The sequence below is a fragment of the Stenella coeruleoalba genome, assembly GCF_951394435.1.
Source record: "Stenella coeruleoalba genome assembly, chromosome: 8".
NCBI lineage: Eukaryota > Metazoa > Chordata > Mammalia > Artiodactyla > Delphinidae > Stenella > Stenella coeruleoalba.
Genome location: NC_137154.1, coordinates 93,096,943 through 93,122,908, shown reverse-complemented (window position 1 = coordinate 93,122,908; position 25,966 = coordinate 93,096,943). Strand labels below are relative to the sequence as shown.

General features: G+C 39.3%; 1 protein-coding gene and 1 long non-coding RNA gene across 2 annotated transcripts in view; one reads left to right on the top strand and one right to left on the bottom strand.

Annotated features, from left to right (window-relative positions):
• Window positions 1-2,041: 2,041 nt before the first annotated feature.
• On the bottom strand, window positions 2,042-24,893 carry PAFAH1B2 (platelet activating factor acetylhydrolase 1b catalytic subunit 2). Its single transcript, XM_079929469.1, has 6 exons — window positions 24,740-24,893; window positions 18,589-18,676; window positions 10,401-10,490; window positions 9,483-9,599; window positions 7,751-7,873; window positions 2,042-4,460 (listed from the first exon to the last, which is right to left on the bottom strand). The coding sequence occupies exons 2-6, from the start codon at window positions 18,667-18,669 to the stop codon at window positions 4,182-4,184; spliced, it is 690 nt and encodes a 229-aa protein (XP_079785595.1). The 5' UTR covers window positions 18,670-18,676; window positions 24,740-24,893; the 3' UTR covers window positions 2,042-4,181.
• A 79-nt stretch (window positions 24,894-24,972) lies between these two features.
• The window catches only part of LOC307190329, a 44,770-nt gene continuing 43,776 nt past the window's right edge, over window positions 24,973-25,966 (top strand). The window contains exons 1-2 of the long non-coding RNA XR_013829463.1: window positions 24,973-25,015; window positions 25,752-25,883. This is a non-coding gene — a long non-coding RNA (uncharacterized lncRNA). The remainder of the gene's footprint in view (window positions 25,016-25,751; window positions 25,884-25,966) is intronic.

The window sequence follows — 25,966 nt, the reverse complement described above, 5'->3', positions numbered from 1 at the left end:
CAGTTGCCAGTCTTTGAACCCCTTCACGCGTACCACCAAAAATTCTTGGCTCTATAAACACAATTTAAATTCTACTGCTGGTTTTAAAGTGGGAAACAAGATGGCCAGATAATGCGCTTTAAATAAATTCTAAAAATTCCATGGCCACGTGGAGGATGGACTCGAAAGGGAGTATATTGATTGCAGAGACTGAAGGAAGCTGTTGCCTTTGGTCCAGGTGAGAAGACTGTGACTTCATTCCCAGGACTTTCAACTGAAAAGAAACTAGGGATGTATCTGCAATGAACTCAGTGAATCACAATCTAGAGCTAAAAAGACACCCCAGTTTGAATGAGTAGTGGTTAAGAGCAAGGACTTCGAAGTCAGGTAAAGCTCAACCATTTACATTACATGACTCATCTTTGACAAGACAGCAAACTTCTCCAGGCCTCCCAGCCAACAGTAAAGTGGAAATGCACCTACCTAAATTGCTTAGGTGGTTAATATATGGGAAATGTTATCCTGAAGCTTTTCTCCCTAGATGACACAGGAACTCAGAATACTCCAGTTAATTTGAGGCACTTAAGTTCAAGCTGGCGGTTAACAGTAGAAAGAAATATTCCAAAATGTAAAAAAGAAGAACTGGTGATTATTAGCATGAGGAATGGAGAAACTATAGAAATTGGGACAATTAACGTGAATAAAATTCTAAAGATTTGAAATTAGGAAAAAGGGTCAAGAGGTCAATTTAATGACTTAATTCTCTTTTTAACTACCAGATACTATTAACAAATCTGAAACATTTCACTTGACAATATTTCCACGTATCTACTTAGGATTCCTTCTATCTGCTCATCCTACCCTGCCATTCTGCACCCCCAAGGAGATAAGTGATGAGGGTCAGCTTGGTACATTCAGCTCCACAGAAAAGCAGCAGGATGATCTAAGTATCCAATTTGCCTGTGATAAGGTAGGAAAAAAAAAATCCCTTCTCTCTTCATGGGAATTCAAACTATGATAAAGGAGACAGAAAGACAGCAAGTTTGAGTGAAATGTTTACATTTATATTGAAATATGCACTAAAACAGAATGAGTTCTACTAGTCAATGAAATTTTGCCAAAGCGGAATCACAAACTTCCGTTGGGGAGGTCCAGTCAACTAGCAGCAGTGATCCCCAAGCAGGAACACCAAGGAGAAGCCTGGGAGGCCCCACCCCAAAAAGCCTCCTTTCAAGGGATCCCAACTCACTTCTCCCACATGCACCCACACAGATTTAGGAGCACAGTCATGCTCCTCATTTTCTTATATCTTTAGTTTCTTCTTCGCTGCAATAAATATAAAATTGGCAATGCTCATATACCACAGCACAGACAATATTTCAGGCGTTAGCATACAACTGTAAACAGTGACTAGGTTAAAAAAATAAAAAAGATAAAAGAAAGTTGAACATTATTTTTAAACGACGACAAAATTCCTAAGAGCAGGGCATGAGCTACTCAAGATTTGTTTTGTTGCGTTAAGGTTTTTGACAAAAAATTCAGGTTTAGACAGATGTCCAAATAGACTCAAGGTGGTAGCCAAACCACTGCCCGTGGCAGTCTAGAATATGTGGCAGCAAAACAACACGCCCTAGATCACCCTTGGCAGTACATCTTCAACCTGCCACATTCAAGATGGGACTGCAGAAATCTTTATTGTGCCATCACCAGCTGCCATCTAGTGCAGTGGGAATGGGTGGGCAAAGGAATGGAAGTTTGCTGGGAGACAAATAGAATTAACACCTCTGCTGGCTGCCTGGAAAGTTGGCCCCTTAATCACAAGGACAACTAGGACATTTCACTTGGACAGTGCATTAAACTTCATATATGTGTGTGTATATATTTCTCCCATATATATATATATATATATATATATATATATATATATATATGAAATCCAAAGATTAAGCATTAAGTTCTGTCACTGCAACAAACGGGTGTCAATCAAAGAAAAACAGAAGAACACTTTTTGCCTAAAGCAGTGCAAAGAAAGCTGGCAAGAAATGAAAGTGGACTCAGTATCTGCACATTAGCAATGGGGCAGACTTTTATTTAAAAGGCTAGTGGTTCAAATACTATTGCTCAAATAGCTCTGGTAAATATAAAATGTAGTTAACATCCAAGGTTTATACACAGAAGCAAAGGAGCTGAAGGCCAATTCACAAAGGGATATTTGATCCTTAGTCAAGAGAGAAGCTAAAAGCACATGCTGCAGGAGTAACCTAATGGGGTTTGTTTGGACCATACTCCTTCCCTCTGACAACAGAAAAGACCTGGATAGGAAACTGTCTTTTCACACACAAAATTGTGCCTTAATTAAATCTCCTCCCTAGAACTATACCTCAGCTAAGAAAAAAAAAATCTGTCTTGAAAAACTCAAGAACCTGGGCTACTAAAAATAAAAAGGAAAATTTAATATAGTAAACAAGTTTAGTAAACACCACATATATTTTCAGTTGTTAATGAAGACATGATACATTCAGGAAAGTTTTTGTTTTTTTTAAAGACAAAAAAACCAAAAAACAAAATTCCCAGAAAAAGCCTCGAGGAGGAAAAAAAAAAAAATCGCCCAAGTTCTATCCCTTTCAGTCAGAAGCGGCTCTTAGCACAAACCACAAATCCCCCTCCAACACACAAAAGCAATGCCATGTGCCTTGCAAGCAGAGTAAGAAACATATGCCTTAGTTACTGAACTTGAACGTTAAGCAGAATCATTGCAGAGCACATTTTGATGGGTTACTTCAATATCCACCTGGTCCAGTTTAAAGTATTTGTTTATAAATCCAGTTTGTACATATTCCATAGGTATATTAAACAATAAACCACCTGTTGTCCTATTATTTTTTGTCCTATTATTTTTTAAATGGCAGTTCTTGTAGCTCAACAAACCATTAAGATTATAAAGAGCTCTCTTGAAAGAAATTCTCAGATGAAGATCAATTGAGAAATCCTGAAGGTTAAACGAAGTTCTTTTTTACTAGTTCTTTTTTTACTAAAACAGTGGGATCAAGCAGAATATCTATTCGGAAGAGCAGTTTCAACATTTCCCCATGAGAAGAGGCCAAATTTTTCTGGACTAATAATAATTTATAAACTAAGCCAATAAAAATAAAATAAAATATACACCTTAAAATACTACAAAACTTGAAATAAAGTCAGGGCTTATGGAGTGGGAAACAGAGTTCTGGGTTTTTTTTCTCCCCAAAAGAAGGAAAACTGTAACAGGTTCTAAGGGAAAAACAAAACAAAACAAACCAGAACTCTGAATATGGATAGCACTACACAGACTCTATAGCACAGACCACCACACAAGAATGAATTACATATCAGTAATATCATCATGAGAGTAACTGGCTGGGGATTTATACTTCCAGCAACAGAGCTCCTAGGTCAAAAACGTGTTAAAAGCTTGTAATGTTAACAAGGACCCCTCCCACCAAAAAAAAGAGGGGATGAGGGGGAATAGAGGAAAGGCTGCATGCATGGGTCTATTACAGACGTGATATTCAGCAGCATAAAAATAATACCCTCCATTGAGTCCCCCAAATGGGGCAAAACCTATTTTCCACTGCTAAGCATGGGAAAGGTTAACAGAGTGGAATAAATTCACCTGTAACCATAGCATCTCCCATACTTGAATGACAAGCACGTTCAATCTGATGTTATATGTTGCTATAACATTGAGAATACGTATGAGTAAAGCAAAATAAAAAACAAAAGGCTAAATTATGAACTTTAAAAACTGGAAAAACATCTGTTTTAAAGCCAAGAAGGTGTTATTCTAATTATTATTATATATGACATAATCCATAGAAAGAAAGGCCAAGGAAAGAATCTTCATTTTGTTCAGTACTTAGGCTTGATGTTGTCCTAGGAAAAACAGTGATAAGTCAATGAATGTGTCACACATATAACTAAAAAGTCCCCTTCTGGTTTCCAATGAATTTAAACAACCATCTTCCTTGGCTAATTTTTCTCCTGTGTCAAACAAACCTTCTATGTACAGGACCAGTTTAAATCCCTCCTCCCCTTCAAACACTAGATATGAACATCCAGGAACATTCTACAATGCAAAGTGCCTTAAGAAAGAGAAGGATTCTGTAGTGCCAGTGATATAACTGATCTGAGGAAGCTGGGACGCTATTAACACTGATGGGAGCCAGTCAGGCAATGGTGGTTTGTTTTTCCTCAGGTGTTTCCTCCAACAATTGCATGATCAGTTCATGGAGGGGTTTGCAGATCTTTGCGTAGCCCCCTCCTGTGAGATGCAGAAAATCAAACATGTCGTGGCAGGAGATGGCACCGTCCGAGTGCACGAAGCCCCCATCTGTATCCAGGAGCTGAACATTGGCAAGCTTCGGCAGGGAAACCTTGAGGAGCTGGTTCACCTTGGCATTCTTTTGCCTCAAAGGGTTGGGCTTCTCACCTCGAGGTAACAAACCCTGGGGAAGAGCAGAGAAGAATATAAGATGAGAAGACTCACTGTTTTTTCCTACTTACTTGTGATTTCAAATATCCCTGGAACTCTCCATCTAGCACTTGTTATACCTTTGATTTCTGAAACACTGTCTTAATGAAAGTTCTCTGACTATCCCTCCTAGGTTTCTTCCTGAGCTCCTCCTCCTCCTCCTGTCCCTTAACTGCTGGTATTCTTCAGGGTTTTGTCCTTGGCCCAGTACTCTCTACACCCTACACACTTTAGCCCAGATCTCTTCCTGGAGCTTCAGAACTGTGTATTTGAATGCTCCTGAGGCACACCCAACTTAACACGTCCAAAAACCCATTCATCATCTCCCCCATAGACTATGTTCCTTCTACATTCTCTGTGTCAACTGACCTTCCAACATCCCTGAGTCTCTCCTCCCATGTACCTTATCTATTCATCATTAAATCACTCAGCTTTTACATCCTAAGCATTTTTCCAATCCATTCTTTTTTCTGACTATAGACACTGCTATGGCTAGGGAACTTAACCAATATTCACCTCAATTAATGTAAAATCTCCTGACTAGTCTTCCTACCTCCAGTGGTGTTACCCTTTCAATTTATCCTCCATATAGTCCACCACATAGCTAGAATAATCTAGCTCAAATACACATCTATTCATTAATGCCACATGGAACCTACACTAGAACACACGAGAAATGGAGTTGGAACAAATGCTGTCTTGATGAATCAGAGCCACATAATATCTGGTAGTATAAAACAGAGATGTGTTCTAAATTCATTTTTAACTTATTTGTTAATGATCTAATATAATTTTCAGATAAATCAGATGTCTGTCCTTCTACTATAGTAAATAAAAGCCAGCTCTTATATGGCAAGTGCAAGGTTTTATCATCTCAAACTAGAAATGGCCTTTATACAGATAACTGATCCAATTATAAAACTGTCAGAAATCCCCAACCTTTTAGTTGGTTTATAGCTAATGATGCCCACACAGCCAAGTTATTGTTATTTAGGCAAAAATGTTGTCACCTGTTTCTCCTACAGGGTATGATAAGAGGTCTTATTTCATAAAAACGGGTTTTCTGTAGGCGTTCTACTAAAAGAATCAAAAAAATTTTTATGCCCAAAGCGTTATTCACGTCTGCTTTAAATTTTTTCAGCAAAACGCTGGACCTCGATTATTAACTTACTGTGTGACCGTAAAGTTCCAAAGAGAACTACAGAGAATTATGAATATGCTACCCCAATCCATCTCCTTTCATCCTTGTCAAGTGCAGACAAGGTCAATGCTAAACCCTAGTTTATATAACTGTTAAAAGTATAAGGCTATGAATCTAATAGTTAACAAAGAAAATCAGCCCTCAGCGCTGGCACATCAAAGCTTGGTTGAGATATAATGAGCAACCAGGAAGGATGGCCAGTGACCAATAAATACATGTTATTCTGACTTTCAAAGAATACCATAGTAATTAAAGCCATAAAAAAGGATTAAGCCTCAAGAGCAGGGCGCCATACCTATTGGGATTGTCAAGCAAGGATAAGAAAAATAGCTGATATACTTGCATATCATTTTCCTTAATAAATGAGTATCAAGGGTATGCCATGTGATTTTTTTCTCTATAATAACTGATAATTGTTAAAACATTATTTTAAAGGAGACAAAATACACTCCTAATTCCTTTACCATGTAACAACTATTTTATTTCCTTTTCCAATTTGCATATTTACTTTCAAGCAATTCTAAATATAATATACATACCGTTTAGTATTCGGACTGTTCACTTAAATACATCATAAATTCTGTTTTCACACAGTCCTCCTAATTGTCATATGATTAGTGCTATTATAGTCAATGACTTGTGCAATCATTCCCCCATGGGGTTGATTATTTAGGTTATTTCCAATGTTTTAGTATTGTAGATAACACCACCATATATCAAATTCAAAAGTCTGGTTGAAACAAAGAATATTTATGGAGGATTTATTCAGCAACATTCATGCAACAAATATGTCCTAAGCAACTACAATGTACCACCCACTGTACTTAAGAGATGGACTCTTAACCACAATGTAGTCTTTTCTGGAATAATGTAGGATATAAATAAATACATAAATTAATTAAATACCATGTAATAAAAAAATAAGACCTGGCTCCCAGAACCCTGTCCTAAGATAATATCCAAACTCCTAACATGGGACCTGGCTGTGGCCTCTAACTATCCCAGACTTGAACTTTATTCCAATGATAACCCTAAAATTCTTCTAGCACCCTCCTTCACTCACCCAACAAACACATACATGTATAAGCCTTTGATCATTTCCTTCCTTTCTTCCTCCCTCCCTTTCTCTCTCTCTCATTCTTCTCTGTAATACCTTCTCTTCTTTCATTTCTCTATTTGTCTGGAAACCAATGAATTCTTTAAAGCTAAACTCAGATGTCAATTTTTATGTCTAAAATATACCCTGTTCTCTCCTTAGCATACAGTATAATAATTCTGTTTATATTGCTGTGTCCATCCACCAGCTCCTTGAGAGGAACCGCCTTACTCATTTTTGTACGCTCGGGACCTAGGATAGTGCCTTGTACATCGTGATTCTCGCATGTTTGTTGAATAAATGACTACCTTATTAACACTATATCTCATTGAAGAACTGAATACACGTCAGATTTCTCAAAAACATACATTTTTAGCTAGGTTAAGAATATCTACAGGTAAACTTTAACACTGAAATAGACAGCTGTTTATCCCTGAGACCATGAAGACAATGCTTTAATTCTACAAAGGGTAGCATTTCCTGTTAGTGGTAAGACTATGAAGAACCCATTTTCTTCCTGATGGAATATCTGATATCTTAAAGAATTCAGAGATTCTGATAAATACACCACCTTTACCATATTAACCATGGAACAAAACACATCTAGGCTAATCCAAACTCAGGTCTAATAAAAAGAGACTCAGGAACTAGGAAAAGTCTCATATGCAACTTAAAAAATTATCAGAAGATAGTCAAGGCGAAAAAAAAAAAAAATTAAGGCAACCTGAGGCAACAAAGAGGATTTCCACTTCTAAACAAGGATGAGCAGAAAAAAGATGACCCCACAGCTGTTCTAGGAAATGAGACCAATAAGACGATGGGACATATCAGAGAAGAGCTTCTAGGGAGCTTGATAAACTGCTTCCAACCTAAAGATTCTCTATGTTCATGAGTGATCACATTTCTAAAAAGACCCCCCACCTTACCTAATGATATCAAGGTCTCCACCCACCCAAAGACCACATACCAATACAATGATTTTGGCCTGTGGCTGCCTTGTGTTGATAAGTTGTACGATGGCCTCGATTCCACCTGCTACTTCTTCTGCTGTATTTTCATGGTTGTTTGTTCCTACCCAGACAACAATGACCTATAATTGAGGGAAGGAAGAAAAAGAGAAAAAAGATAAATACTCAGGAATGTCCACTAGTTAGTTGAAAATCTTATTTCAAAAATCAAAGAAGGAGGGGCTTCCCTGGTGGCACATTGGTTGAGAATCCGCCTGCCAATGCGGGGGACACGGGTTCGAGCCCTGGTCTGGGAAGATCCCACATGCCACGGAGCAACTAAGGCCGTGCACCACAACTACTGAGCCTGCGCTCTAGAGCCTGTGAGCCACAACTACTGAAGCCCGCGTGCCTAAGAGCCTGTGCTCTGCAACAAGAGAAACCACCGCAATGAGAAGCCCGTGCACCGCAACAAAGAGTAGCCCCCGCTTGCCGCAACTAGAGAAAGCCCACGCGCGGCAACGAAGACCCAACACAGCCAAAAATAAATAAATAAAATAAATTTTTTAAAAAATCAAAGAAGGAAAGATGAACTTCTCAAATGGTATTGGTAACTTCAACAGGGCAGCCATCTTAAAACATTATTAATGTATGCCTCATATACATCAGGATAAATTCCAAACAGAAAAACACTTAAGTGGGAAAACTGTACTAGGAAAAGATGAGAAAATTATTTTATGTGCAGTTGGAAGCTAATCTCTTAAGATCCAGAAACTATACAAAAAAGATAATAAATTCAACTGTATAAAAATAAAACCACTGCAAGTCAAAAAAGAAAAAAAAAAGAGAGTGAAATCTAAGAAACATGGGGGAAAATACTTGCGACATCATAAGACTCCCTTAGTTAAAGTACCTTCTAGAAAAAATAAAAATAAAAGTACCCAAGGGAGTGTAGTGGGTATAAATACACAGTTCTACTCAAGGAAAAGAGTCAGTGGGGTGGAGGCTGGATATAGTTTTTAAAAGTTTTTCTCTTCAAAAAAATAATTTTATAAGGTGGCTATCACCTAGAGACACACACCTTCCTATGTAACCCAAAGTAATTTCCACCTGTCACAAAAGAAAGGAATATGCATGAGTTTTTCTGTTAGAAAGGCAAAAATAAAATACTTTCAACTACAGCAACTGTTATCAATGGCTCAGCTTTGTTTCCTTTTTGTTGTTTGGGTTGAAAAAATTTATATGCAGTGTGTCAACTCAGGATGTTGATAATGCTATAAGGCACTGGGCAAATGTTTGGGCTGAACATTTGTTCACATCTGCTTCAAATTTTCTTCAGAAGAACTTGGAGGCTTTGATTACCAATCTGTTTATATGTTTAAATGGATCCAAAATTACTTCCTCAAGTGAATCATAGCTCTGCTCCCACGGCCCACCTCTGAGCACTTTCCCCCTCATACTGCCTCAGGTAACAGAATAGCATACCTTATTAGCATCAAATCCCTTCCTACAGCAGAAGATATTTATAACAAGTACAAACCAAGCAAGCAATACACTGATTCTTAATTAAGCATGTATTTGGAATGTTCTTAAACAATATCATTTAACTTAAAGGGGCAGGAAGCAAAGAACAACAGTGAAATAACGCTTTAAAGAAGCAATTTTTTTTTACTACCAGTGTCTGACAATTTAACTATCTGCAAAAGACTCAAGATAAGGATATTCTTAAAAAAATAATAAGTTTCATTTCACCTTAGGTTTAATATTCTCCAGTTCTCCATTCTTTAGTCTCCATAAAACATGTCTTGTTGTATCTCCCCCAATTCCAAAATTCAGTGCATGAAGTGGGGAAAAAAGCTCTCGCCATATCTGAAAAGAGAAAAACTTGATTTATTTAAGCTGAAATTAGTGGGAAATAAAATCCCTCAATTGCAATGTGTTGTGAGGCATCTGAAATAAGTTTCCCTTTTCTGTATTCAAATGTATCACTGCAAGTGGTATGCTACCAACTGCTGAAAGGGCTTTGAAGATGCTATTGTGTAACTCAGTTTTCAGTACAGCTTTAGATCTCAGCTCAAGACTTGAGTCACAGCTCAACCTGATGCCACTTAGGTACCAACATTTATAATTAAGCTGCCAACTCAATAAACTCTCCTTTTCCTTTATTCAACCATTTAAAGGAATAGGGTGAATTGGAACATGAGATGAAAAAATTTAGAGTGCTTGAGCCAAAAAGATATAAAGCTATCTTTTCTTTTAAATTTCCCTTGGGAGAATGCCTAACCTCAAAAAGATTCAAAACAGTTCACTACAAAAATATATAAAATATAAAAATGGTAAAACACAATAAGAACTGAGAATCATGACTAAGACAAACATAAATGAGCAAATACAAATAAGAAAATAGTAAAATACAAATCATGACTAGGACAAATATAAACAAACAAATATAATGTGAAGCTTCTTGGAAGCCAAGGCAAAAAAGGGAGCTTATTTATAAATAATGTTGTATTTTTTCCTTTGTCTCATCATGCTTGATGGCACAAAGAATCCGATCAGGTAGGTCTGATTTCCCTTCTACTCTGAACTAGAGTGGAATGAATGCAAGTCTGTTATCAATGAATGTGTTGACATGAGCAGCCAAGGACCACCCTCACCCCTGCACCTCACCTCATACTGCTGCATCAACTGCACCATGGAGTCCCCCACAAACAGGACATCCGGCTCTTTGTCTTTGCAGTCCAGGACAAATCTGTTGTGCTGGTGTGAAGAAGAAAGAACAATCAGAAACTGGCATTTTCCCCTGTGAGATTTCTTGGCCTAGACAGAACAGTTGTCCAACCAGTTACTCTGTTGTTAAACATTCTATTTGGTCTGTCCCTAAAGCTGATTCCTCTCAATCTGCTATTAACTCCTGGGCCCTTCTGAAAACGAGAACAGAAAAATGCGTTCATGTTTTTTTAAAAGCTTACCTTTCCTCCAACTCTTTTAAAGAAAATTTCAGATATACTTAAAGCTGATGTAATACAATGAACACCTGTATACACTCACTTACATTCAACAATAACATTTTCCCACATTTGCTTTATCTGTGTGTTTGCTGAATCATTTGAGAGTAAGCTGCAAACATTGTGATTCTTCACCTTTAAATATTCCGCATGCATCTCCTAAGCATAAGAACAGTCTCCTATAAAACCATAGAACTATTATCACATCTAAGAAAATAAACAATAATCCCATAAAATCTAACGTTTAATCTTCACAATTGTTCCAAGAGTATCATATGTATCTATTTTTTGAACTAGGATCCAATCAAAAGGCATGCATTTTATTTGAATGATTTTAATATGGCCTTTGAAAATGTCTGCTAACCTCTAAATGTGAGATGTTGGCAAGCTGGGACTCAGGCTTTTTCAGTCTAATTCAAGTTTCTAAGCAAGGGTGACCTAGGCCTGGTATGCTTCTCTTTGCTCTTAAGGCATAAGACACCTTTAAAAAGATTTTACCCATTGATGCTAAACTGAAGGACATAGTTTCAATTTTTTTTTTTTTTCGCGGTATGTGGGCTTCTCACTGCTGTGGCCTCTCCCGTTGCGGAGCACAGGCTACGGACGTGCAGGCTCAGTGGCCATGGCTCACGGGCCCAGCCGCTCCGCGGCATGTGGGATCTTCCCGGACCAGGGCACGAACCCGTGTCCCCTGCATCGGCAGGCGGACTCTCAACCACTGCGCCACCAGGGAAGCCCTTCAATTTTTATATTCATCCCTGAAACAAATTAACATGATGGTTTAGCAGGTCTCTAACCCAGTTCTATGGAAAGGTCTGAATACTGTTTCTTTTTCTCAAACTCTACATTCAATTATGCTTCCCCTAGGAATTAATTAAGATGGAGTTACTATTTAAGTATTTCTGCTGATAATACAAGTGCAGATGACACCGTGGTGAAACTGAGATATTTCACTGCTATTGGTGAAAATACAAAAGTATTTCTGGAAATAATTTGACAACTGATTAAGACATCTCTTTTACAGTGACAGGATTTGGGATAACATTTACTTTTCTCTTGGGTCCATGTCTTGTGTAAACAATTTTTTAAAATTACTATTGTTTCAATAAGTATTTTTAAACTGAAGGGATAAGATGAGCAAGAATAAGGCTTTAGCTAGTTTTATTGAGTAGGTGCTCTTTCACGTCACGTCGTCTCTCTACTGTGTATGCTAAAGTGCCAACTACCTCTCAATACCAACAGAACAGCTTATGTTTAAAGAATGTCATGGAATTTAAGCTCTGCTGTTCTAAAGGTTTAAGTACTCTAAATTTTCTTTTTAAGTATAAAAGTAGTTGCAATGAGCTTGGAAAAACAAAGAAGATAAAAGCAAAACATCTATAATCCTACCATTTTAACCCAGTACCTATTAACGTTTTAGGGTTTTTTCTCTCATTATTTTTTCACATCCCCCCGCAACACAGTTGAAACGTATGTATATATCTCCTTAAGGCACAATAGCTTTGGGGACAGAAAAACCTATGTTCGAAGTCTAGCTTATTTACTTTCTAGTGCAGTGACCTTAAGCAAGTACATAACCCCGAGTTTTGTTTTACACATCTGCTGGCAACTCTGTTTTTAGAGTTGTGAAGATGAGAGTTGTATAAAAGGGGCCCAGCTTCTGGCTGCCACCCAGTAGGTACTCAATAAAGAGCACACATTATAACTGCATTAACATTATATTAGAAATATTTTTCTATGTAGCTACATGATTTTCATAACTATAATTATTTTAGAAAATTTTATCGTGTAATTTTTTTAAAAAATCTTCATTTATTTGGCAGCGCCACACAGCTTGCGGGATCTGAGTTCCCCAACCGGGACTGAACCCGGGCCCTCGGCAGTGAGAGCATGGACTCCTAACCACCGGACCACCAGGGAATTCCCTATAACCGTAATTTTTTTTTTTGCGGTACGTGGGCCTCTCACTGCTGTGGCCTCTCCCGTTGTGGAGCACAGGCTCCGGATGCACAGGCTCAGCGGCCATGGCTCACGGGCCCAGCAGCTCCACGGCATGTGGGATCTTCCCGGACTGGGGCACGAACCCGCGTCCCCTGCATCGGCAGGCGGACTCTCAACCACTGCGCCACCAGGGAAGCCCATAACCATAATTTTTAACACCACTTAATATCCTACTGGATGCATCCAGCGGCACATTCATTTTTTTTTAGCTCTTTATCCTAATGACAGATTTGCCAGAAGCCTCCTATTGACTGAGATGAAGAAACTTACACACACACACACATTTTCTTTTACAGGCTGGGAATTTTTAGGGCAAAGGGGATTAACACTTTCACGGATCTTGGATATACTTCCAAATTACTAACAAAATGGCTACTGGCTATATCTATTCTGACGCCAGCAATGTATCAGAACTCATTTTACTATACTTGCACCTGCACGGGTTATTAATATTTTTCTCTCCCTCCTTTCTTTTCCCATTGTTTCAATCTGTACTTTTTGGAAACAAAAAGTTAAAGCTCCTGTCATGCTCACTGAGACACTTATCTAGTATATTTGAGGATATTTTTATTGATAATACAACAGTATCAGTGCTTCATCTGTAATATTTACTGAAAATATTTGTCAGCCTGCTGCTAAGCCTTCTTTAGGTGGTTAATGTTTTGATACGAATTGTTATTAAATTTGTCTACGGTCAAGTCTTTTAATATCACCCTTAAAAAAAACTTACGATTACGGAAAATATCAAGGAAATACAGGAAAGCAGAGCGAATAACACAATGGATCTCTGTGTATCCATTACCAGATACAGCAATCATCTAACTTACGGTCACTATTATTTCAACATTCCAGAAACTATTGCCCCACCCCATTCTTAGATTATTTTGAAGCAAACTGAGGATATAACATTTCATATATAAATATTTCAACATGTAGCTCTTAAAAGATTAAAAATATATATAACCACAATACCAGTTCTATCCTCTAAAATTAACAGGAATCCTTTAATATCAACAAATAACTAGTGAGTGTTCAAATTCAATGTCACAAAATTTTATTTTATGATTTTTTAAAATCAGAATCTGGACAATTTGTCTCTTAAATCCCTTTTAATCTATAGGCTCCCCCTCCCTCTGCCACCACCTCCCAAACTTCTTTTTTAAGGAATATGACTGTCTGACCTATAGACTCTCCCATAGTCTGGATTTTGTTGACTGCATTCCTGTGGTGGTGGTGGACATGTTCATCTGTTCTAGGTACTTCTTGATATGTGGTACTTAAGTCTAGAATAGGGATGGATATTTTAGCAATACTCCGTGAGTAGTATTGAGTATCACTTCAATACTTGTTTTAATCATGACTGCTTTTCTTTTAATGTTTTGTTTCTAAATAATTTATCTACAGAAGAACTGAAAAGATTGTAGAGTATTTGCATATACCCCAACTCAGCTTCTTTCAATGTTAGCATCTTTTATTTTTTTATTAAAAACAGAATTTTCAGGTGTAAGGATTTTTAAAAAAATTTTATTTACTTTTTATTTATTTATTTTTGGCTGCGTTGGATCTTTATTGTTGTGCGTGGGCTTTCTCTCGTTGCAGTGAGTGAGGACTAAACTTCGCCGTGGTGCTTGGGCTTCCCATTGCAGTGGCTTCTCTTGTTGGGGAGCACGGGCTCTAGGCGCACAGGCTTCATTAGTTGTAGCATGCAGGCTCAGTAGTTGTAGCTCGCAGGCTCTAGAGAACAGGCTCAGTAGTTGTGGCGCACGGGCTTAGATGCTCCGCAGCATGTGGGATCTTCCCGGACCAGGGCTTGAACCTGTGTCCCCCGTATTGGCAGGCAGATTCTTAACTACTGCACCACCAGGGAAGCCCTCAATGTTAGCATCTTATATAAGCATGGTACATTTGTCAAACCTAAGAAATTAACATTAGGGAATACTATCAACTAAAATAAAGTTCATTCAGATCTCACTAATTTTTCCACTAATGCCCATTTCCTGAATCAATCAGGATATCACATTGCATTTAATCTGTATATCTCCTTTAACTCTTCCGATATGGGACAGTCTCTTGGTCTTTCCTTGTCTTTCATGACCTGACACATTTAGTTGCGGTAAGGTGTTCTGTAGACAGTCCCTCAATTTGGGTCTGTCTGATGTTTTCCCATGAATAGGCTGAGGTTATGGATTTTTGGGGAAGACTACCACAGAGGTGACGTGCCCTTGTTGTATCATATCAGGGAACATGACTTATTACTGGTGATGTTAATACTGATCATTTGGGTAAGGTGGTGTTTGCCAGTTTTCTCCACCATCAAGTTATTTTCCCTTCCATACTCTATATGTTAGAAACAAGACACTAAATTCAGCTCCACCTCCTGCAGGGAGGGGTCTCAAAAAATATGTGGGCGTACCTTAAAACCACCAAAGTAATTTACAGGGAGATACTCTAAGGCTAGGCAAATATACCATTTCTCCTTAAAGTTGTGTCCACTAATGTTAGTATTCATCAATGGATCATGCCTACAGTAATTATTACTGCAGTGTTCTATCCATGATTTTCTTTTCCCTCCTTACTTCTACATTTATTAATTAAAATTATTCTGTAAGGAAGATTTAGCCCTTCTCCCCTATTTATTTATTCATCCACTCATTTATTTATAGCAGAATGCATTAATGAACACTTATTTTATTCTTTCAGTTATAAACCAATAACACCATCATTTGTCACACTGCTCAAAATGTTCAACTTTGCACTCTGGGAGCTCTTTCAGGTCTTTTAGGTGGTCAAACTTATCATCAATGAGACAAACCAATACCACATGTATTCTATGTGATGCACCGGGGACCCATCACTTCAGTGATATTCCTGCCGTCCATCTTTTTTTCTCTTTTTCTTTTTTGAGTAGTTTCTTGCTTTCTTGCACTAGAAGATGCTCTAGGCCCATATTTTTATTTTCTTTGCTCCAGCTATAGAATCAATCATTTCTCTAAGGAGCCCTGGTTCCTTTCATTGGAGAACTGTATTTAAAAACCAAGATCTGGGTATATAATATATTTTAATATAAGTTAGTCCTTCCATACTATACAAGTTTTTAAAAAAATTTAAATATTCGTATCTGTTTTTCTTCCATTTGACTAATTTTTTCCCAGTCAGTGCTAATCATTTTAAGTCTTCTAATTTATGCCAGAAACAACAAAGGCATCTGGTTTTAGTTACTACTTTTAGTAAATTTATAAATGACCTAAATGCCCATCAATGAGATAAAAGACAACCCACTGTGGTATTTTCATATAAAATAATTGAATACTACTTAAAGAGAAAAAAATGAATAAACTACAGCTATATTTTTAATATGTATGATTACTGCAGAAAAAAATACATTCAGAAAGATACTATTTACCATTTAAAAACGTGCAAAAAGGGACTTCCTTGGTGGCGCAGTGCTTAAGGATCCACCTGCCAATGCAGGGGACACGGGTTTGAGCCCTGGTCTGGGAAGACCCCACATGCCGCGGAGCAACTAAGCCCATGCGCCACAACTACTGAGCCTGCGCTCTAGAGCCCTCAAGCCACACCTACTGAGCCTGTGTGTCACAACTACTGAAGCCTGTGCGCCTAGAGCCCGCGCTCTGCAACGAGAAGCCACAATGAGAAGAAGCCCGCACACTGCAACGAAGAGTAGCCCCCGCTCACCGCAACTAGAGAAAGCCCGCATGCAGCAATGAAGACCCAACACAGCCAAATATAAATTAATTAATTAATTAATTTAAAAAAGTGCAAAAATACTAACTATATTGTTTAGAGATTATATATGTAGTATGTAAATACATGAAATTACTGGCTTGGGGGTGGGGAGGTAGGAAAGAGAAAGAAATGTGATCAGTGAGGGGTATACAGGGAACAGCAATTCTTTTAGCAATGTTTTATTTTTTTAGGATGAGTAGCAAATACACAGATGCTCAAAATATTTCATAATACTTTTTTAAAGATATAAACAAATGAGGAAGATTAAGAAAGAATAATCACATAATTGATCCATAGGAGAACAGTCAAAATAAAAAACTACCACTCGGGGGCTTCCCTGGTGGCACAGTGGTTGAGAGTCCACCTGCCAACGCAGGGGACACGGCTTCGTGCCCCGGTCTGGGAGGATCCCACATGCCGCAGAGCGGCTGGGCCCATGAGCCATGGCCGCTGAGCCTGCGCGTCCGGAGCCTGTGCTCCGCAACCGGAGAGGCCACAACAGTGAGAGGCCCACGTACTGCAAAAACACCAACCACTCAAAATAAGCTAGTTGAAAGACTGATTTTTAAGTCTGAGATGACCAAAACAGAAAGAGAATACAACTATGAAGAGTATAAAGAGAATCACTAAATACTAAAACAGGAAACTCTGGGGACTTAAAATCATATTGAACTTGTTAGTTCAAAAGGTAATATGGTTGGAAACAGATAAAGGTTAAATATAGTTATTGTAAAGGATAACAGTTATTAAAAGCAAGCTACAAATACTGAAAAAAAAAATAAAGTGCTAAAAAAAAACAATGGGACATACTGAGAGGGCAAAGGGGCCAGAGCTTGAAGGGATTCCCACTTGCTAAACTTTGGACAATGAGTTTCAAAATTACAGTGGATTGTAACCCACTTGACTAAAATAAGAACCTGTGAGACCATATTATAACGAAACAGAATTGGTTTAGGCCAACACCATCTTAACCAAGTGATCAAAGCTACTATCATCAATGAGACAAATCAACATCACATGCCTTCTATGTGATGCACTGAAGACATCACTTCCCTGATACTCCTGCCAAAAATGTATGTGAATCTTGATTATGAGAAAAGAGAGGGACATTCCACAAAATAAATGCCCTATACTATTCCAAATGGTCAAGGTCATGAAAAACAAAGGCTAAGAAATGTTTCTGATTAAAGGAGAATGAAGAGAAACGACAACCAAATGCAATGTGTGATCCTAGACTGGGAAGAAAATTGATATAAAGAACACTACTGGGGCTTCCCTGGTGGCGCAGTGGCTGAGAGTCCGCCTGCCGATGCAGGGGACACGGGTTCATGCCCCGGTCTGGGAGGATCCCACATGCCACGGAGCAGCTGGGCCCATGAGCCGTGGCCGCTGAGCCTGCACGTCCGGAGCCTGTGCTCCGCAACGGGAGAGGCCACAACAGTGAGAGGCCCACGTACCACAAAAAAAAAAAGAAAAAAGAAAAAAAGAACACTACTGGGACAACTACAGATATCTGAATATGGTTTTTGGATTAGGTAACAGTATAATGTTAGTGTTAAATTTCCTGATTTTAATAACTGTATTGTAGTTATGTAAGAAAAGGTTCTTGTTCTCAGAAAACACACTCAAATATTTAGGGGTAAAGGGGCATTGTGATGACTGCAACATACTTTCAAATGATTCAGAAAAAACTGTAAGTTGGTAAATAGTACAAACAGATACAGACAGAATGATTAGGCAGATGTGGCAAAATGTTAACAAGTGGCAAGTCTAGAGAAGGATATAGGAAGTTGCTTCTAAAGTGTTTGTAATATTTGTATAATTTTGAAATTACTTCAAAATTTAAAAAAGCTTAAAGAAAGAATACTGTAGAGACACTGTCATCTATTAAAATTAACAGTACACAATGCCCATGCTCTCAAAATATTCCTCAGTTCCAACATCACATGGTGATTAGGAATGACATCTCTAACATTAGATTTTTATTTACAGTAATCAATTCTTGTTGACCATTAAAAACACCCCATTGTAGCTCTGGTCAAAAGACTCTAAAAATTTAAGAGACTCATCTATGTGAATAACGCATGTGCACCCCCTTTTACCTGAGACATCCATCTGTCATCTCCTTGAATATCTTCCGCTGCATGTGGAATGGCTGCTGGGTTTGAGTCTCCTTGGCTCATTCTACACCTGCGGAAAAAATGTCTATGTTATGTTTTGTTCACTGACAGGAATGTTTCTTTGTTACCACTTACTTAAATATTACATGTCAGGTTTTAAACAGTAAGAATTAAATAAATTCCATTGGGTTTTGCCTAGAAACGATGCAACTGGAGTTTATTTTCAGCAGAGACGAGGTCCAGGACATGACTGTCTAAGTCCCATAAATATCTAGTACTACTAAACTTCCAGACAGGTTTGAATATCATTCAGGAACAATGCATTACATCAGTATATATCTTACACCTATATTAATTTTTCATAAATACATGTTATTGTAAGAAACAAATGACAAGAAATTAAACCCTTCAAGTTCAATGACATCTACATTAGAGCCTTTTAGGCTGCTAGAGTTACACACTTAAGAATTAGTACAGCACCGATTAGAATCCAGTGATCACTAAAATCACACAAATACCTGTACTACAGATGATGACAAAACTAGTCATGGGCTTTGGCAGTGGTTTTTTCATTTTTATTATTTATTATTTTTTTATGTTTTTTGGCAGTGCTCCGCAGCCTGCTGGATCGAGTTCCATGACCAGGGGTCAAACCCCTGTCCCCTGCAGTGGGAGCGCAGGAGAGTGTTAATAACCACTAGCCCACTACGGAAGTCCCTGGAATTGGTTTTCTACAAATTTTACTAGGTATTTTTATTTTTGACAGGTATCCACTAAAAAAAAATTTGATTAACGATGACCTAAATATGGCATCTGATAGTGGAGAAGAAGGAGTAAGTGAAATTCAGGAATATTAGAAATGCTAATCTTCTAGAAAGACAAGTAAGAAACCAGATTGTTTTCAACCAATTCTGGACAATACATACTAGAGACATCAGGCTCAAGAGGTTACTTGGAAAATGCAAAGGATGATGAAAGAGAAAAAGCTGGGGTTTTGTGGCTTATAGAAAAAAAGGCTGTACTCTCTATTTCCTTCCTTTGCCATCCTCAAATACAACTAAACTTTCTCAGAAGGAGTTATAGCCTTTTAATAAGTATTCACTGAGTAAACGAAACACCCTGGATTACCAAGGTAGTAGTTTTTGAGGATCACAAAGTAACAAGCCCTAAACATGAAAGCAAATCTTCATGAAAAATAAATTACAGAAGGAAACAATTTTAACACTAATTATGCAAATAAATTCGATCAGTTCCAAATGACACTAGGTCTAAAAAAAATTGGGCTCAGGGTTAAGCCTATATCTGACTAAAGATGTAAAATATCATTCACAACCTGTGTATATTTCTTTAGATTACTAAAATTTGCAACTATCAGAAAACAATAGCTACCTATGAAGGACTATCTACTCTATGCTTTATACATACCACCTCCGATCCTCACAAAAGTACTGCAAAATGAAGAAAACGAGGATCAGATAATTTAGGTACTTTGTTCAGTGACTGAAATGAGGTTTGTCTGACCCCAATTACGTCACATCTGACCCACTGATCACAAACCAGTTCACGCTGACTCCCTAAAGGGGACCTATATCTAACCATTTCACCCAAAAGACTTATGACTTATACCACACGGAGCTAAAAACATCAATGTAAAATGCAAGAATCGGGAAGAACTGCAAGATGAACCTATATAGTTCCAATCAGACTATGATCTGTTTGGAGTTTCACTGTCTAAAAAAAGTGAGGAAAAATCAGAAGATACATAAAAGAAAACAAAAAAAGGATTACAGGGTTAAAACAAATAGCCACACAGAAACTTTTTGTTTTTAGCCAATAAAACATTCTAAATCTTCTATATAAAAGTTTCTTGGGGGGTCTACGTTCAATTCTTGATTCAAGTCTGGCTATTCAGGTTAAATCTGATATGGCACTTAATACTCACTTTAATTTTAGTAAGTAACTTTCTTCCCCGCTGATCAAAAAGCTCTATTGTCCTTAAGACCAACAAGGAGCAACTTTTCCCATTTTCTGTATTTCAAAATTAGATATATAATGTAAAGAAATACAGCAACAAAACAGCTCCTTTTTCCACTCACTAATTGAAAAAGTCTATTTCCTAACTTTTAAAATAGATTTTAAAAACCCAACCATTCCTCATTTATTTTCCCACCTGGAGAACCTCTTAACATGCTAGGTATTTTTGAGGCAAAAGTTAACTGACGCAGGGTTAACTGAGCGATCACTACTAAAAACGAGAAAAATAATCTGTCCCCCTCTCACTGTGTGATTATGTAACTGAAACCATTTTTCCTGGGGATTGTTAAAAGAACAAGGATGACAAAACTGTACATATGAGGTGCCTCCATAATAAAATGTATCCAAATTCATCCCTCACCACTTAAACACACAATGCAGGCACTCCAACTACATTTCAGTTCTTGGAACACCAGGTTCAGATTTTGTTGAAAAACTTAAGAATTCTGAGAAACCAGAGGGTGTTTCAAGGAAAGGAGCCAAGATGGTGAGAAATTAAAAAACCTGTCATATCAGAAATAGTTGAAAGAAACAGGTATGTTTATAACCTGTAGAAAAACTGTGGGGAAGAGGAAATAACGGGACAAATAGCCGTCAAAGTATTTGAAGATTACTAGGAAGGGACTTTAGGCCTATTCTGCATGTCCCCAAATAGGAAGACAAGGCCAGCAGATACAATGTACAGTGAGACAAATTTATAACAAACAGAACTGCAAACGACATGACCTGTCTCTCAAGGCAGATTCCTCCCAGGGGCTGCAGAAACTAGGTGAACACCTACTAGAAAAGCATAAAGTGAACTAAAGCATATGAGTAAAGACTGGTCCAGATTAGTGGGATTCAAACATTTTTTAATGTTTTAGAATCTTTTTGAAATGTTCCTCAATATATGTACATTTATAAATCAGATGTGAATTGCTGTTAACCTGTGTATTAAATATTTGTAATTTTTTTCCTTTTCTACATAAAAAAAATGAATGTAAAGAGAGGTTCTAAATATTTTCCTATATTCCAATGGATCTCCTTATGCATCCCAGGGCAGCACACATACTCGACTTTCAAGACCAGTGGTCTATATAAACTATAAGATCTCTTTAGATCTCTGATTCAATTTACAGACATGGATTTTTAGAGTTTCTCCAACAGGTAAACAACTGATCAAAAAATAATAACTGCAATAAAGATTTATTGAGAACTTACTATTTACAAGACACTGTGCTAGGAGCTTTGTTATTTAAATAAAAACTGAAGCTCAGGGAGATTTAAGGAAACTGCTCCATGATAGGGAGAGCTGGGATTTGAACTCAGGGTGATATACTACCCTCCAAAACCTATTACTCTTGAGCAAAGGGCATTAGGCTCTATATAGGAAAGACTGTATGAAACAATGATAAATTCTAATTTACTAAGTCAATTCACTTATATATCCTATTACTACTACCCAAATTTAATGGCATTCTGATACCCTTAGCAAAACACTTTCGTCTCAGTCCTAAATTTTGTCATGAGCAAAATGAAAAAGCTATAGGGACAGAGAAACTGAGGAACAAAATGTCACTTACCTAAAGTCACTAGGCAGGTAAAACTGAGAGAATTTAGCACAATATTCCCAATTAGCTAGTCTTTTTCTTCTTTAACAATGAATACAAGGTCATCCTCCTTCCTCCTCTGAGCAAAATTTGTTTCTTTGTGCCTTCAGACACTTGGATTTTGGATTATTTTGCCAAATCAAAATCTTACAATACAAAGGAGTTTTCAGTTTTACCTGTGCCTATAGCTTGGTAACATTTTTAAACAGCTGTTAAAAAAAAAAAACAAAAACTGAGGGGCAAACCCATGTAATCTCCTCTTTAAGAACCAAACTAGGGGGACTTCTCTGACAATCCAGTGGTTAACACTCTGCGCAGGGGGCGTGGGTTCGATCCCTGGTCAGGCAACTAAGATCCCACATGCCATGTGGTGCGGCCAAAGGATTAAAAAAAAAAGAAAGAAAGAAAAAAGAAAGAACCAAGCTGGGGACTATGCATTTAGGGGATTCAAATAATTCGGGAGTTAGATAAAAAAAACCTGTGTACTGTTTATAATAAAAATGAAGAATCAAATCAGGAGCCATCCAGAGAACAGCCTGTGGTGGGTCACAAAAATCTGAGTGATTTGGGGTTTCCTGCCTCACGTAGAGAGCGATATTGTGGCACAGAAGTATTCAGAATGCTGTAATTAGTAACAACAGAAAAAGTAGCAACAGAGAGGGATTTGACTCCCATCTCACCTCACTGGTTCATAATAATCGCCTCTGTGCAGCAAGTCATTAACTTCTGAGGTCACAAACAGCATGTTCAGTTAGAAAAACCCAAAAGAATGGAGATAAAGGTCAGAAGAAATTAATTTATCAGGAGACATACTCTTCCAGGGAAGCTTTAACTGTCCATTAAAATGAGTTCTCTGGGAAGATGAGGAGTAAGTGACTTGCACAGCATTTCCCAATTTTCCTGCATTTTCTGTCTTCTCTACTTAACTCCGACTATGACAGTCTTAACACCAGAATTTCCAAATGCTTATACCACCGCGGTGTAGTGTGTGTCTAATCAAAAACCAGTTCCAACAACAAAGAATTATAAGTACTCAAGCTGAGCTGTATGTTTCTTTAGTTTAACCAGGAAACAGATGGAGGGGGAAAGTTGCACTAAGAATTAAAAGATTCAGAATGTTTCCACTCTGACCTCAGACTCTTCATTTTGTTTCAGATGGAGCTGGCAGGGTTATTCTAAAGGCGAAGGCAGGCCTCATCCCTAGTACCCTGCCTCAGTGGGCTGGTGGATGGGTCCCGGGGTTCCAGCACAATCAGAATTTATTATCAAATGCCCAAGTCAACACATTAAAGCACAATGATTTCATACTCCTCCCCTGCTCCCGCACAAGGAGGCAACCTTTATATCAGAACGATGTGCCCAGGAGAAGAATCCAAAGACACAGGCATATCCAAGGCAAAGGCGTATTCTGATGCTCAAGGGGACAATACCCCTTGTTTTCTCCATACCTTTACCACTCCCCCAAAATGAACCCCCCCCCCATTTAAAGCTGTACGAAATGAGGCCTTAGGGTGGGTCCAGGTGGTCTTCCCTTTCTCCATGGGTAAGCTCTAAAAAGAGGCCAAAGCTTCATGTGTTTGGTTTTCTTAAGGTTTGTATACACATTATGAAAAGCAACGCTGGCCTGGGAGGTATGGAAATAGTGAGTCACCGTGCAACGGGCACATCTCAAACCTGAAGGCCAGAAGATCCTGATCTGGTACATGGACATGGACCAGGTAAAAAGCACCTAAGAAAACCTGTCCATTGGCAGGTTTAGCTAGTTGGTTGACCTTGGGCAAATCACCAGCCTCGCTGGGCCTCATCCCTAAAATGAGGTGCTGGACTGGACAGTCCCCTAAGAAATAAGCCCTTCTGAGTCGTGACAGCCTATGGATTTTTGAATATATTAGAGAAGATAACGGAGAAGTTTCTGACGGGTGGCAAAAAGTGCTCCGTCAAAATAACAGTAACTGGTCTGAGCCCGCGCCAACGGCCTCTCAGACAGAGGAAAGGGGAAAAAAGGGTCAGAGGTTCAACCTCGGGGAGGAGGGAAAGGCAACAGCCGAGACCCGAGGCAGAAGCGTGGCTGGAAATGGGGCTGGCGGCGGCGAGCCCCGGGCCGCGGTAGCGGGGGATTCAGGGCGGCCTGCTCCGGGGGTCGGGCTGGGCCGGATCGGGCCGGGCGGCGCGCCCCGCCACGGTGCTCGGCCGCGGGAAGAGGCGGGGCGGCTGGGCGGCCGAGGAGGCGGCAGGTTTGGGGGTGGGGTACTGGGGAAAGGCTCCGAGGGAGGCGGCGAGCGGCCTGGAGGTGCGGGGGGCAGGGAGGGCAGCCAGGGAAGCCACGCCGGGCCAGCCGAGAAGGGGCGAGCGCGGGAGGCACCCCAAGGGTCGGGGGGGAGGGGTGGCGCGGGGGAGGGGCCGGCAGGGTGGGGGAGGGGAGGTCGCGGGCCTCTCACAATAACAAATCGCAGCCTCTTCCAACCCCCACCTCTAAGCCACCGGTCCCCCGAGTCCCGGACTGCACTCACTCAGGCACAGGGTCCGTGCGGGCCCCAAGCGGCTGCGGCGTCGGCGGGTGGCGCGTCTGTCGCTCGCTCAGTCCCGGCAGCCCCGCTCCGGCGCGTCCCTCCTCCGGCCTCAGCACCCGCTGCAGCTCCCCCACTTCCGGTTCCCCTGCCACTCAGGCAAATGGCTTCCGGAAGTCCCGCCCCATCCTGCCAGGCCTTGGCTTAGCTCGCCTCTCCTCACTTTCTTTCTGCAGGAGCTCGCTGCCGGCGCCCAGGTGTCCTGACACGCCCCGCAAGGTTCCACGCTTTGTTCTCTATCCTGCCCTCGTTTTGCATGTAGTCTGCGTGACTTGGGCCTCTACCTTTCCTACGGCTGCATCCCTCAGTCCTGCGTTCATGTCACCGTAGTGTGGAGATGGCATTCGGGACAATGTGCTGTGACCTCGCACTGACGCCATTCCCTTCCCACCCCGCCAACCTGGCTTCCTCCTCCACCCCATGGAATAAACCAGATTGCTGCCAGTGGGAGGGAAATAGGGCCCCAAGGTTAATGAGGCAGTCCCTTACATTTATGGGTGGAATTTCTGTTTATGATGAATGTATGGATTTTGGATGACCACCTCTTAAGGTGATACTATAGGGGGATGGAGAGACAGTCTTTTCCTTAGAGATCCATCCAGTTTCGGGGAAGACATATATATATATATATATATATATATATATATATATATATATATATACACATACAGTTAATATTAAAAAGATGATTGCTAAATCCTATATAAATGCGGAATCTATAACAGAGAGGAGGGGCAAAAGATGTACGCAGGCTATGAAAACGTTTGGTGGAGCAGGGCCCTGAGCTGGCCCTTTAAAAATGTATAGGATTCGTTAAGACCCTTGTCTGAATTGGTAGAGCCTTCCAGAGTTCTGAAAATGATCAGGGGGGTCGGTTTTGCAGACAAAACCCGTTAAGAATTACTGTGAAAACCTGGAAGCCTAAAGTTTTAAGATATGTCAAATTATTTTTCAGGTGACCTGTACTGTCAAATAGTACTACATTTATCAGACGTATATAATCCAAAATAATTTGTCCACCTATAAAACGCTAATTTACCTCGGAATTCTCGTGCAGATGTTCACACAATTTATGGCACACCAGCAGGTAAATGTTTGTTGCTTTAAATGTTTTATCAAAAAGAATTTGTGTTTGGGGAACTCAAATGATGCAGCTTGAATTAGTCTCCA